The sequence below is a fragment of the Salvia splendens genome, chromosome 3, assembly GCF_004379255.2.
Source record: "Salvia splendens isolate huo1 chromosome 3, SspV2, whole genome shotgun sequence".
NCBI lineage: Eukaryota > Viridiplantae > Streptophyta > Magnoliopsida > Lamiales > Lamiaceae > Salvia > Salvia splendens.
In genome coordinates, this window is record NC_056034.1 from 6,488,993 (window position 1) to 6,504,158 (window position 15,166).

General features: G+C 37.3%; 2 protein-coding genes across 3 annotated transcripts; one reads left to right on the top strand and one right to left on the bottom strand.

Annotated features, from left to right (window-relative positions):
* Window positions 1-2,764: 2,764 nt before the first annotated feature.
* Window positions 2,765-5,918, top strand: LOC121793425 (inactive leucine-rich repeat receptor-like serine/threonine-protein kinase At1g60630). The gene is made up of 2 exons (XM_042191432.1): window positions 2,765-4,602; window positions 5,060-5,918. The coding sequence occupies exons 1-2, from the start codon at window positions 3,315-3,317 to the stop codon at window positions 5,722-5,724; spliced, it is 1,953 nt and encodes a 650-aa protein (XP_042047366.1). The 5' UTR covers window positions 2,765-3,314; the 3' UTR covers window positions 5,725-5,918.
* Window positions 5,919-6,127: 209 nt separating this feature from the next.
* Window positions 6,128-12,187, bottom strand: LOC121794605. Of its 2 annotated transcripts, none has more exons than XM_042192849.1 (8): window positions 11,534-12,187; window positions 10,548-10,647; window positions 10,318-10,374; window positions 9,428-9,548; window positions 9,085-9,167; window positions 7,096-7,151; window positions 6,922-7,018; window positions 6,128-6,612 (listed from the first exon to the last, which is right to left on the bottom strand). In XM_042192849.1, the coding sequence occupies exons 1-8, from the start codon at window positions 11,851-11,853 to the stop codon at window positions 6,556-6,558; spliced, it is 891 nt and encodes a 296-aa protein (XP_042048783.1). In that variant the 5' UTR covers window positions 11,854-12,187; the 3' UTR covers window positions 6,128-6,555. The 2 variants fall into 2 exon arrangements, with proteins under 2 accessions (XP_042048783.1, XP_042048781.1); XM_042192847.1 differs by having other exon boundaries at window positions 7,096-7,157.
* Between the last annotated feature and the right edge of the window lie 2,979 nt (window positions 12,188-15,166).

Sequence of the window (15,166 nt, forward strand, 5' to 3'; positions counted from 1 at the left end):
TACTCTAGATTTTGGTATGCCAAAGAATTTAGAGCACCCGTAACGCTGTGTCCTTGCGATGCCTAGGCCGTTCCGGAGGAACGGTTCCGCGGCGGCACGCGTTGCAGCCGCCGTGTCGTCGCCAAACCGTGCCCATGCCGTGCCGGGTGTCGTTGCCGCGGCCCGCGGCACGACACGTTCCGCCACGCGCCGAGGCGACGTGGCGGCCTCCCATTCGACGCGTGACGCCCACTCGCTGCTCCGCGAGTGGGTTTCGTCACGTGACGCAATAATTCATTTTTTTTAAAAAAAATTCAAATTTAATTAAAATAAAAAATTGCAACGGTATTGTTACCGTTCTTTTTAGCCGTTTTGTAATTTTTTTATTTTTTTTATAATTTATATACTCTATAAATACTCCTATTTCATATTCTGCAAAGGCGTCCGGGCAGCCTTCACCGACGAATTTCTCCGGAGGCCAAGCACGACTGATTGTCATTTCCTGCTCGACCTTCACGAAACAGTGCACAGATTCCCCGGGATGCTCGGTAGCGTCGATTGCATGCACTGGCAATGGAAGAATTGCCTGGTGGCGTGGAAGGGGTCCTACACGAGCGGCCACAAAGGCACCCACCCAACCGTTATACTCGAGGCCGTTGCCGACTACCGCCTTTGGATCTGGCACGCGTACTTCGGGGTCCCCGGGTCGAACAACGACGTAAACGTGCTCCACCAGTCCGACCTCTTGACCGATGTTTTGGATATTAAAGCGCTGGCCATCAACTTCGTCGCCAACAACCGGCTTTATAAAATGGGGTACTATCTCGCCGATGGCATCTACCCGAAGTGGCCTACCTTCGTGAAGACGTGCAGTGGGTCTACGAACCCAAAACAGGCTCTTTTTGCGCAGAAGCAGGAGGCTGCTCACAAGGATGTGGAGAGGGCGTTCGGGGTTCTCCAAGCGCGCTTCAACATCATCAAAGCCCCAGCTCGTACGTGGTTCATGGAGAACATGGTCGACATCATGTATACGTGCATAATCTTGCACAACATGATTGTCCAAGACGAAGGACCCGAGGCGGGAAATTGGTTCGACCCCGAATCCCCCGGAAGCTCAACCGCAAGTAGTCCGCCTCGAAGTGGAGCGCATCCGTCTATACAAGAACGGTTATCTATTCGTGCAAGGACACGCGACTCTAGCGCCCACACCCAACTCCAACAGGATCTAATTGAGCACATTTGGGCAAACTTTGGCGGATGAAATTATTAAAATTGTGTAATTTTATTTTTTTAGGATTTTAATTGTGTGCTTTTTATTTTTTTTAAGTTTAAGTTGTAACTTTGTTTTAATGTTGTGTGTTTTTTAATAAAGTGTGTTTGTTTTTTATTAAAGTGTGTTTTTTTAATTGAATTGAGTTGGAAATAAAAATAAAAAATGAAATTGAATGAATAGTAATTAAGGAACGGTTAATGAACGGAGGGTTGCAGGTTCCGTTCCTTAGTTAAGGAATGAAGTAAAAAAGTACAGTGGGACCCGTAAATAGTAGTTTAAGGAACGGTATAGAAACAACGTTGTGGATGGCCTTAGGAAGTAGGCATACATTTCTTGCACGGACATTTATTGCAAAATATTAATAATATTGCATGCTTTTAAAATGAAGCCGAATTGTGTGGCACCTACCCTTTCATTTATTAATTATTGCCTTCAATTTGTTCACCCATTTCCCATTTCAAATATACAACTCTATGTCACTTGTAAAATGAAAACAACTTTATATCACAATAATTCACATCTACCTCTCTCACGCGCACGCGCACGCGCACGCGCACATGAACATGCACACCATATATAATGTATTAGGTCAATCATAATTATAACTAGGAAAATAAATAATCTCTTAATCCATGACATGAAAAGTATGAACTTTTGATTGAACGCGAATTTTAATATATAATTGATAAAGTAAGAGAGAAATAAAAAAATGACCGTGAAAGTAGTATTAGTAGAGAGTGGAGTCCACATTATTAACAGGGTAGTTGAATTTCTAAAATTTAAAAATTCAAATACTTTTAGGAGACGGATTAAAAAGGAAATAGTTCATATTATATTAGGGATAGAGGAAGTCCTAATATTTTTATAATTACGACTAACTGAATACACTATACTATTAAATTTTTATTCCATTTAATGAAGCAAGGAATAATTATTAATGTACTGGATTGGTTCTTTTTATAGAAAATTAGCTGTTTTATTGGTGGGGAATTTAGGAGCCCTTGATTTTCGAGAAGAAAATTTCGTATTGATAACATCCAAATCTCAAAGGAAAATTCACGAGTTAACAAATATCCTCACGTAGTCAACTAACACTCCTAAACTTAATGCTAAAAGACACATTAATTGTTTGACTTAACAAAACAAACAAGTTCAATAGTATTGCTGAGAAACCACTAAACTAAATTGTAATAAAAGGATGATTGGTTAGCAATGGATCCAATGATGATTTAAATGTATGAAAGAAATGTGATTTAACACTTGGTTCGAGGGAGTTAAGCGTGCATGTAAAAATGGCTGAATTTAAGCAGCAAAACAAAAAAGAATTAGTTCAAGAAATAGAAAAGAGAAGGCATTTTTGGGTCTGCAAACCCTGTGTTTATTTCACGTGATGCTTTTCAGCCATGTCCCCGTGAGAGAGAGAGAGAGTTGAGTAGTAGAGATCACAAATTCACATTACACAAAACAAATTGTTAGAATGGAAAGAATCAATTACCAAAGTATGGAAAAATTGGTGAAATAATTTGTGTAGAATAGGTTTATTTACTTTCAGCAAATAGGTCGTTTTCTTGTATACATCATCTAGCTCCTATTTAAAAGAGATCAATTACTTGCAAGAAATAATCTTTGAACACAAACCTCCATTAGTGAAACACCCTGTATTGTGTGAGTAGGAATAAATCGCCATAAATTTTTACTCCAATTCTTGACTCTTGTTGTGGGCGCTTGCTTGTCTCCCTCTCTCCACTGGTCAAACCTAATGTGTAGACAGCGACGCTAATTGGCGCTCTTACTTTACACTTCACTGGCCCCCCAATGATTCACAATAATTTTGTGTCACTCTCCTATAATTACACTGCTAGATCTGGAGATTCCACCACTTATCTTGATGCTAAAGCTCAAGACAGAAAGCTGTCTCCTTTTCGAGCCCCCATGTTTATTTTCTGTTGATCAAGATTATTACCCTTTTTGTTTATTCTAATCATTGATTTGAGTTTCCATCCAAGATTGCACCTTTCAGGATAAAGCAATGCTTTAGTGCATTCATTTCGAGTATTCATCAATGGCTATTGCTCTCTCTCTGTTTTTGTTGGTGTTGGCTGCATTTCCGCAAGTGAGATCAGGTGATGCTGAGGCTCTGCTCTCTCTCAATGACTCCATTGATCCATTGGGATTGCTGCAATGGCGGCAGGGGATGGATGTGTGTGAATGGGAAGGTGTGAAGGAATGCCTTAATGGGAGAGTGATGAAGCTTGTGGTTGAGGGGTTTAATCTGAGTGGGAGATTGAATGGGGGAAGCCTTAATCAGTTGGATCAGCTGAGGGTGTTGAGTTTCAAAGATAACTCACTTTCTGGGGAAATTCCAGAGCTTTCTGGACTTGTGAATCTCAAGTCTCTCTTCCTCAATGACAACAGATTCTCTGGCGAAATCCCAGTTGGTCTCTCCCGCTTGCATCGCCTCAAGGTCGTCGTGCTGTCTGGTAACGAGTTATCCGGTCACATTCCTCGTTCATTGCTTGACTTGAGTAGATTGTATGAGCTATATTTGCAGGATAATCAATTGAGTGGTGGTGTTCCTCCATTTGCTCAAAATAGTTTGAGATTCTTTAATGTGTCTAATAATCTGCTCTCTGGGGACATCCCCAAAACTCCTGTATTGGTTAGGTTCAATAGTTCCTCGTTCGTTGGTAACACTGATCTGTGTGGCGAACTGATTCAAAAACCGTGTAGTGTTAGTCCATCTAGTAGTCCATCACATTCAGTAGCACCCCATAAAGATTTAGGGCACAGTAAGAGGAATAAGAAGCTTGTTTTGATCATTGCAGTAAGTATAGGAGGATTTGCCTTGTTATGTACTGCAATCGTGCTTCTAATCGTGTGTTGTAGGAGAAGGGGGAAGGGAAAGGAGGAAAGCGATAAGGTGGTTGCAGGAGGGGTGGATGAGGGGACACCTAGTGGTGTTGGTAGGGATGATAGTGGTAGGGAGCAAGGGAGATTCTCGTGGGATCAAGGGGGAGAGGGGCTTGGTGTTTTGGCATTCCTTGGGCCCGGTGACCAATTGATGAGCTATAGTATGGAGGATTTGTTGAAGGCCTCAGCTGAGACGTTGGGGAGGGGAACGATGGGGAGCACTTATAAAGCAGTGATGGAGTCGGGGTACATTGTGACCGTTAAGAGGCTCAAGGAGTCAAGGTACCCTAGGATGGAGGAGTTCAGGAGGCACATTGAGATTCTTGGTAGGTTAAGGCATCCTAATCTGGTCCCCCTCCGAGCCTATTTCCACGCGAAGGAGGAACGCCTGCTCGTGTATGATTATTTCCCAAATGGCAGCCTCTTCACTCTAGTACATGGTAAGCTGCATCTTTCACTTCAATTACTTGAAATGTGTCTGGTTTTTGTGCTGTTTCTGTCATTATTTTCTACTTCCTGCGAAACTTTTGTATGAAAAGTGATGAGATAATTATGAAATACTCTCTTTCTAGCAAACCAGTTTTCAAGAACACATTGTGTTTCTCTCTTGCTCATGTAAATAAATGTCTACTACTTTCATTTGTGCTTGCTAGACTGAACTGTTACACAAAAAAGTCTTGATATATACACTGTACTAGTATATATCTTACATTCATCTTTGGTCATGCTTTAAAAAATGGTTCAAACTCGACATTAGAGGTCACTTGAAAGAGAGCAAACCACTTATCATGTTTCTTACTTCTAATACTCCAGCCATCCCCGAATAAGAGTCCTATCTGGAAACGAATTCTATCCCGAACAAGTGGATACTTTGCTTACTCGAAACCACTTTTGCAGGAACAAAATCTGCAGGTGGTTCAAAGCCTCTGCATTGGACATCATGTCTGAAAATCGGAGAGGACTTAGCTGCCGGATTGGTTCACATCCATCAAAACCCGGGCCTAACCCATGGCAACCTCAAGGCCACCAATGTTCTTTTGGGGTCCGACTTTGAGTCCTGTCTCACGGACTATGGCCTAACCCCCTTTAGGAACCCAAACTCACACGAGGAGTCCGGGGTCTCCTCCCTCTTCTACAGGGCCCCTGAATGTCGCGACCCAAGAAAGCCCGTGACTCAAGAGGCTGATGTGTACAGCTATGGAGTCCTCCTGCTGGAGCTGCTGACTGGAAAAACTCCTTTCCAGGATCTCGTCGAGGAGCACGGCTCGGATATACCTAAGTGGGTGAAGTCGGTCAGGGAGGAGACGACGGAGTCTGGGGATGAGCATTCGTCGGGCAATGAGGCGTCTGAGGAGAAGCTGAATGCTCTTGTCAACATTGCGATGGCGTGTGTTTGTGTCGAAAGTGGGAGCCGGCCGGCCATGAAGGACGTTGTGAGGATGATCAGGGAGGCAAGGGCGGAGGCACAGGTGCACGTGTCGTCGAACAGCAGTGATCACTCGCCCGGACGGTGGTCGGACACGGTGCAGAGCTTGACAAGGGAGGATCATTCAAGCATATGAGTGAACATGAATGTGATGGTTTGGTTTCATGCCAATATATACAATGATGATTTTGTGTATTCTTTCGTTTCTCCAAAAGTGTATTTTTGAGGTTAGATTATATTTTTATTTAGTCATTGCTCTTTGGCTTGGGATGTTTGGCTTTTTATAAATGGTTTGTGACGTTTGGAATACAAGACAGTCTCCTTTCTATTTGTCATGATTCTAATTTCTAACTAAACTATTTTTTGCTTCTGGATTGATAATTTTGATTTCTAACAAATATAGTTATATCTTATCTTAAAAGACACAAAATAAATCTAATCACACGCATAATTAAATCGAAGTCGATCGATACTCAACTCACTAAGGTCGAAACATCTGCATACAAGATTGAATAATTAGAGAAATTTATACAGCCATCTTGAATCAATTTTCCTTCTCATTGATGAAATCTCATCCAAAATCAGACTAAACATTTTTATTGGGAATAAATTACAACTTCAATAGAACCATGATTGAATGGGTGGCTATTAGGTGAAATAGTTCAGCAAATTTTATAAGCATAACTTTCTGTCAAATGCTAGTTTCTAGTATTTCACATTTACATATAGAAGAAGGCAGGCTGCAGCGGTAGCTAACTAGTTGTCTCCGAAAACAAGGCACTGTCTCATCTCATGCTCCAAAACAAGGCGTCTTGTTTCTTTGCGACCATCTGCATCTGTTGCACCTCCACCAAAAACAATCCCAGCCTTCAAATATCTCCAAAACCAATTATAAACGAGGCATAATGCGCTATTTCTCCTGGAGATGTACGCTAAAAGCTGGTATGACCCGAGTTAAGAATGTTCATCAGCATCCTGGCTCCTGCTTCAGAGGTATTGAACTTGAAGCACCAAATGTCATGCGCTGGAGATATGAAACAGAGAGAGGCAATATCAGTCATGACCCATTGCAATGAAATACGATAAGATATATTGACTCTGGTCGAGGCTGAGCTAATACTCTGAATTTCTTATCATTTACTATGGTTTATTTGTGTGAAGTAAAACATATACTAGCAGCAGATGTTTCATTGCAGAAATAAGAGGAATCTATAGATAAGCCAAAAATGAACATTCAATACTTGTTACAGGTTCTCAAGCTATTTCCATTTTCAATGTGATATATGATTTATTGCCATTAATGATAATCCTGAAGAGAAACAGCAGGACATACCTGAGATGAATATGGAAAAATACTACAAACAAGTTCCTCATTTAAGAGAACAGGAAGTGGTGGCATTTGACTCATAATCCCAGGCATGTTTTTCATGCTGCATGAATAAGAGGTGAAAACTATACTCGCTTAAAAAAGTAAGTTACACGTAAGGGACCAACAAGAGTCACATACTCATTCAAAACTGTCGTTAAGTTGTTCCTCGTACGGAAAAAGTAATCAATGTTTTCCTGCAACTGATACATGGATGTCAAGATCAGGAGGGTCTGAACACAAGTAAAGGATTTAAGAAGGAAATAGATTATCAAAAAGTAAATCGAACACAAATAGATCCACCACCTATCAATACTTCATACACAAGACACAGACCCAAAATGCCAGCCACAAGTTTCTTTTCACTTCGTTGATTATATATTTGATTGGCAGTGAACCTAATAAGAACCAACAACCACATCACATAGCATCCATATTTATGGACCATCTCATAGAAAGAAGATACAACTCAAGATCATTGTCATTTTATGCTAACAAAAAAGATCCAGCAAAAAAGATACAAATCATGCACTTTATTCAAGTGCAACTCAAACGACAAAAAACTTCTAAGTTGAATCTGATTTTCCAGAGGAAGATTGAAGAGTTCCGTGTACTCTTAAAGCTGCTACACAGGTTGATGGTGTAAAGAAACTTTTATAAATGCAGATTTTCTTTATGGGAGTCTTTAGGTAGGATTCACGGCCTGACTTATAGTTGCAGTTTTAAAATAGGTTAAGATCCAGTACCAGTTCCCTACTTGGTGTTAAATTCCATTTCAAAGGAGTAGTAGATTCTAAGCTCATCTATTACTCGAGTAGTCTTCGTAATTTGGAATTTAATTGTCACCAAAATTATTTTGGACTTTTCGATGGGTTTCTTCAACATTGATACTTGATAGGAAAGTACTACCTTCTATTCTCTCTAGCTTTCTATTTTATCCATCCAAAGATCCGATTTGTTTACATCATTATCATATTGTACGTGACAGTGACCATCCATTAATAGTGAAGAGCAACTGCCATTCCAATATGCATAAAGTTAGCATTGAATAACCATGTTGATATAAAACAGGGCAAACCAAGTTGATATTATGCTTCTCCTCCAAGGTCTTCTATTACAAGTACAAGACAACCAACATAATATTGATTTCAGAGTCGCACTCCCGATTTACATTTTAAACTTTGAGGCATCAAAAATTCAAGTTTCCAGTTACAAAATCACAAAAACAAAAAATAGCTGAAATTTTCAAAATGGGCACTCTCTACTTTCAGTTACCAGAATCATCCATTTCATGGTGAGAAGTTCATTGCATATATCAACTATTTTCTAGAATTAATAGGATATATTAGATCAGATACATATTGCTAAAAACAATCCTAAAACAATTAAAAAAAACCATTGTTTGGGATAAACATCGTTATTAACACAAACCACATCCACTATTGATATAATTTCACTGAGAACCGGATAAAGTTCCAACAATGTTATCATTGGTATTTCTCAAGCAGCTGATTCATGTAGCACATGAAACAATTAATTAGATGTTGATAACGCATCAATCAGGACTGGGCACTATGGTATTTCAAGCAGAAATGTTATGGCAAAAGAAAAAAGTTTGACATCATTAAAATTTGGCTTCTATGTGTATGATCAATAGAGCAATCCCCGGGTATTTGCATAAAAAGAGTGAAAATTTTTAACTCCGTCGGAGAATGGTACTTATCAGGTTATACATGATTAATTTCACATGGAGAACTTTATGGTCAGGAAAAATGTTTGTTTTCCAGCTACTATTGGCACAATGGCACGTACACATTAAGACATTCTATCATCCCACCCCCGACCACAACAAATACATTCTTTATTATTTAATTCCTTGCTAGCTGCTTACTATCCTTACATTTCTTGGTCTTCTATAGCTATGAAAAGTGGTTGGGGGGGGGGTGAGTATACTTAGAACCGGCGTGGAAAATTGTTCTAAATTTGATTGAAAACATATCTCATTCACATAAAAGAACTACAATTGTATCGATATACACCAGCATATATTTCATAATGAGCATATATTTCATAATGAAATTTACAAGGGACTGCAATGCTTTATTCCTTCAGGGTTTGAAGGTGCATTACCTTGAGAGTTGAAAGATTTGCAGATATTTGACCAAAAGTATGGTTATTATCTTCCAATAGATGCCTGGCTCTGGAACTAAGTACTGAAACATATACGGAAAATTAGTTCACTACATTAAAAAAAGAACTGAAACAGGAAAGAGAATGGGGAAAGAAATAAAAGAAAACCCCCACGACTTCAGTTTATGGTCATAGGCAAAAGTGATGCACAGTGTGTGCAGACTAGTAAAATAGCAAGATATAAAAGATCTCATAGTATCACGAAGTTGTTCCAAGTAAGAAATAAATCTAAACCCTGGATTATAAAGAAATCAGAGCGATCCCAATAAAAAATGAGACAGACCTCCTGAAAATATGTAATCACCACTTTGATTATGATGGTTTGAATGTAAAGAATATGCAGCTAAGTTCACCGATGGAGATGAAGGGACATAATTCTTCAGAGATGCCTCCATTAGTGTATCCTGAGAAAATAAGTAAGCTTTAAACAGCTAATTTCTCATAAGAAGATAACTGGTGAGTCATTATCAGACAAGCATTGCATGGTAAGGTAAGAGCACTTTTTGAATAATATAGTGTACAAGTTCAATCATTAAAGTATTTTTGGGCACTTCAATTGGTAAAGGCAAAAAATTCAGAAACATAATGTGAAAAGCAACAGAAAAACTATACACTATAAAAAGATGATCAAGGTAAAGTATCTCGAGGCCACAGCCAAAAATTTAGTAGCAACTAGCGTTAGAAGAACAAAATTCGGAAGTACATGATACTTGAACAAGATTCACGACCTGAGTTCAAAATTCGGAAGTACATGGTAATTGTGCATGTGTGTTTTGGTATTTTTTATTCGTTTTATTTATTTGGGGGGAGGGGTGAAGGCCCATTGGACTACCCCTGCTGTCCCAGAGGTATAATCCCACTTCCCCATGTGGAAGATCCAAACCTGATCAGGCAGCTTGCATTTCAATCAACAAAAACCCAATTGCTTATCTTTTCAATGCATTGCTAGGATAAACATCGTCTTAGGCCTCAGTGGAGTAGTTTTTCTCCACTTGACTTTCTCAATGCTCAATATTTCTAAATTCACAAGTCACAAGTATACTACTCTTTTCTAAATTAGTGGCTATAAAATAAGATTTAAAAAAAAAGCATTCCATGAATTACACCAAAGAAGATACAGAGAAAAGCAAGATAATGAAAAGTACACACAAGCAAAAAATAACACTAATCTACCTTCATGTGTTTCATTTTCTTCCCGAAGCTTGGATCCTCCTGTTTCCTTCGCTTTCTCTAAAAGACAGCAGTCTTAATTAGGCAACTAAACAAAAAGAAGTTGTAACACTCTAAATCAGGCACAAGAAAAGTACATGGCTTTGACATTGATATTAATTATAAAAACTAGTACGACATTTTTTGGGTATACACAACAATCAATTGGGATCTCCACATATATTGTAACTTACCATCATCCATCTACACCGAAGAGCAACATCACGTACAGTTTTGTCCTGGAGGTAGGCAGCTATCTTAATATACTGCATAATATGGGGCTCATTCGCATACCTACAGATTGAAGTAAATTGTACCAAATGATATAAGTCAACCTTTTGGAACTAAAATAAGATAGACACTGATAGAAAGTAAATCTAAACAAGAACTCCTTAAACAACACAAACTACATACAACAAGAAGACAGTATGTGCAGCAGAAAAAAGTTCTCCGTGTTTTAATAGAGGGATTATGTGAAGTAATTGCATCAACCTGAATCGTATGAGTAGGAAACTGGTGCAACTGATACACCTCAATAATAGAAGCTTGACTACTCATGGCATTACAACATTTTTATTGATTTGGTCAATCTAGAGAATATCAGTTTTCCTTTAAGAAAGATACCCCCTTGTAATATAAGTAAAAGAATTTCAGACACATTGTTCCAGCTTAATATTAAGTAATAACAGCTGATCCACAGAAAAAAATCTCAATTGATAAGTTCTATACAATGAATTACGTCTAGTAGTAACGGCAGGGTGCACGTAAAACAAAATTTAGGATAACCCAAATTCACATCCAACTTTGACATATTCAAACGATCAGTAATCATCGCACCAAAGAGAAACAAAATGCAGTTCAGGATCATACAGCAGCAGCTCATTATCTATCGAGTAAAGAAATCCACGCGCATTTGAAACCAAAAATTGCATCTAGGTTCTAATCCACTTCCATCAATTTCTAATGGCCCCATGCATTAGGCATCTACGACTGCAGATAGCATACAATTGTTTTAAAAAAATATGTAGACCAATAGGGAAAACGATCACTAGCAACTAACAAACATCACACGCGTGCTTGTGTACAATTATACTCCTTGATCAATTATGATCGTGCAAAGTGCTCTTCAAAAATGTGGACAAAACTGGTTTCCTTTAATAATCTAGAAGGAACTACCTACTTGGCCAGACCTTCCTCCAGCTTATACTGTTCCTCAACAGACCACTCCACGGCCAGCCCCGTGTCGTGCTTCAACCCCGGCACAGAGTCCAGCAAAAGAGGGGACGTGGAAGGGCCTGGGGAGTTGTTATGCGCCGAGATATACTGCATCCCCCCGGCAGAGCAATAATTCAAGCTTCCCCCTGGGCTACTGTAGTAATTAGGCATGGGAGCTAGGTCATACCCTGCGGAGCCGCCGCTGCTGCCGCTGCTCATCTCCCCGGCGCCAGATTCGTAGAGCGCGCCGTGATGGTGAAATCCGGGGTTGAACTCACCCGCCATATACTTGTGAATTCGTCTCGGTTGAAAATCATAAAAAATCGCAGCTCCACTTAGATTTTATGGCAACAGTTGGTTGGATTTTGGGTCTCCTTCGCATTACTAACCGCCACACTTTGAATTCCAACTCCAATTGCAATTGCAAGAAGAACAGCGCACTTCCAGTTGTCTGATTGCGTTTGCGACTGTTTGTGTATGAGAGATAGAGAGAGAGAGGTGAGAGAGGGACAGGGGATTGAAGGAGGAGAGGTGGAATGGAGATTTGAGCAAGCTATGGGTGTTGGCTCCTTTTTCTCTTTTGCTCTGTAATTATTGCGTAGTGAAGATGCATACATAATTTTGCTAATATGATTGGTTTTCGGAAATATTATTCAAATGGATATATATAAACAATCAAAAGTGGGATGAATGGATATTTCTCAATTTCACAACTTTCTTCTGTTTCAATACACTGTAACTATTTCTACCACTTCTATATTTATTTTTCCTTCCTTTTTTTTTGCTTACAAGTACCGTGAACTATATAATCTTGTTTATCTAATAATTGAGATTTTTTTAAAAGTGTATATGTATTTTTAATGTTAAATAAAAAATTGAATGCAATTAAACACAAAAATATAATTGTTCAAATAAAATACATCAAGTAAATTCCGAATTTTACAATTTTAGTTTATTTGTATTTTCAACTGAATAGCCTCATATAGTTTAAAGTTTATATCCATGCCGAATATATACGGTTGGACATGGAACAATTATTGGGCACAAACATGTCGTTGAACCTTAACATAAAATGCATAAAATTAAGTTATAAAATTGTTTGAATCTGACCTTTTCATCAAGTATTCAGATTATATTCACATATTTTTAATTTTAAACACGTAAAATTTACTCCTATATATATATATATATATATATATATAATACATACTACTTGAACAAAATGCATAAAAATACTATGGATGCTTATATTGAATGCTTATATACTCCGGTAGATTTTCACGTATACTATTCTAACTAATTTCAGGACTAGCATATGCGTTTATTCTAGAGAGAAATGTGTGACTGCTTTATGTCCAACTATTATTAGAAAATAATATATTACTTATATTCCAATGATTGTTTTATCTTTCTCATAGGAAAAATATATTACAATAATTCATGAGTCAATATTGCATTTGAATTAATTATAAAATAATTAAAATAAATAAATAATAAAAATTTAATTAACACGTAAAAAAGTCAATTAAATTATGAAGTTCATAAATAAAGATCAAATCAAAGAACTTATTAAATCAAAATATATTAGTATAAGTATTTAATGAAAAAAAATTCATAAAATGCAATAACACAAAAACCTAATGAAGTAAAAATTTATAAAATAACTTAAAATGAAATAAAATATATAGTATAAGGACTTATAAATATGTTTTGTTTTTTTAAACTCGCAAAATATGTCCAAATAAGATAAGCATTCACAAAATTTGGATGCTGTGAATCAGACACTATCATTCTGCAAAGATTGAAATAGTACTACTAAAAGAAGAAAACTTGTGTATATGAATCATCATGTGTGCCATAACATAACATGCAATAAAACAAAATAAATAGTCAAGAATGGGAGATGTAAATTGGCTCTAAACACAGCTACCAAACAATTGACGTAATGCATTTCGTGTGATTTGTATTCATACAATAAACAAAAGGACTCCCATTCCCATACATGTCTCCACATCTATAGACCATACCAAATATAACAAGTTTTCGAAGTTCCAAAATAATAAATTAGTTTTACGTAAGAAATAGATAATCTCTCATTTTTTTTCTTTTTGCCTTTTTAAGGTGCTATCTTAAATCTCTGTGTCACACGTGTCTACAAATTCAAAAGTATATAAATTTTCAATAAAAATAGAAACTTCCCAAATTCAATTATGCATCCACTTTTTCAACACACATTAGCCTTCTATATAAATTAGCAACAATAATACTTGTTGTAATTTTGAAGTTATTTATGGCTCGTAGTGGAAATAAGGTATCACGTTGTCATTTTGCACTGCGCCAGTGACACCCAATGTTCCATACCTACTGCGGCCCCCACAAACATTCATTTATGCCAACACACATAAAAATAAAAGTTTATGCAAAATAATTCCAACTATTTTTGAGGACGTAATAAGACTCTATATTTTATTGCAAGCATTTCAATCAGAACAAAACTGAGAAATCAAATGTAGTGTAATAAGTGACTATTGTTTGGGCAACAGAAGGAGCCATTATCCCACGCCGACAAGATGTGTGAATGCATGACGAAACAAACTCCCGTGATATAACAATAAAGAACATGTGTCAATGCTATTGGCCTATTGGACTTTGCCAACATGCTTGAATATGTGTAAAAATATTAGTCAAGGGTATGATTCTTAAATTTTACCTGAACATATAAATGTTGTCTGATTTAAATTTACAGTAGGGTTTTCATAATAACTTGTAGTATTAAGTTTAGGTAAATTTTAAGATTTTGTAAAAGAAGAATATTTTAAAAATAATTTTAAAGAGGACTTTAGCCCCTTCAATCTTCATGTCCTCATCTAGGTCCGACCATGTTGTCAAGTGTTAACTTACGAGTCGTGATTGTGGCGGTGCACTGGGAGGGCATGTTCCTTTGCTTTCATGCATTGTTTGCTATTTGACAAGCACACTTAAACTTGGTATTATGTATAAAAAATTACTCCATTCGTTCCTTGTTAATAGAGACATTTTTTTCCGGCACAGAGTTTAAGAATAGTGTGTTAAATGGATGGCGACAAAGTAAGAGAGATGTAGAGAGAATAAAGTAAAAGGGATAATTACTTTTTAACAAGAATAGAAATGACTCAATTAACTTGGAATTTTCCAAAATATAAAAATGACTCTATTAATATGGAACGAAGGGAGTACTAGATTTAACAGCAAACATAAATCAATCAAATTAAATAGAAATTGAGTTATGTAAGGGTAGGGCAAAAAGTACAGTAAATCTAAATGTATAGTATCAGGAACAAATATACTTGTACCAACACATTATGACTAATTAAAAGATATTGACCAAGTATAGAACTTCCTATCTACTAGTGACTGGGATAACAAATTTCAGCGTTGACCTAAATTAGAAAAATTGGGAATTGTTTTTAAAATGAATAATGGGCTTAAGTTGATTTTGAAATACTTGGGCCGAATATAAAGTGTATCTAAGAAAATGATGGGCTTCGCCAAAATAAAATGATGAGCGTGCAACTAGTTTGAAGGAAATGTCATAAAAATAAATTTCCTAATCTAGAGT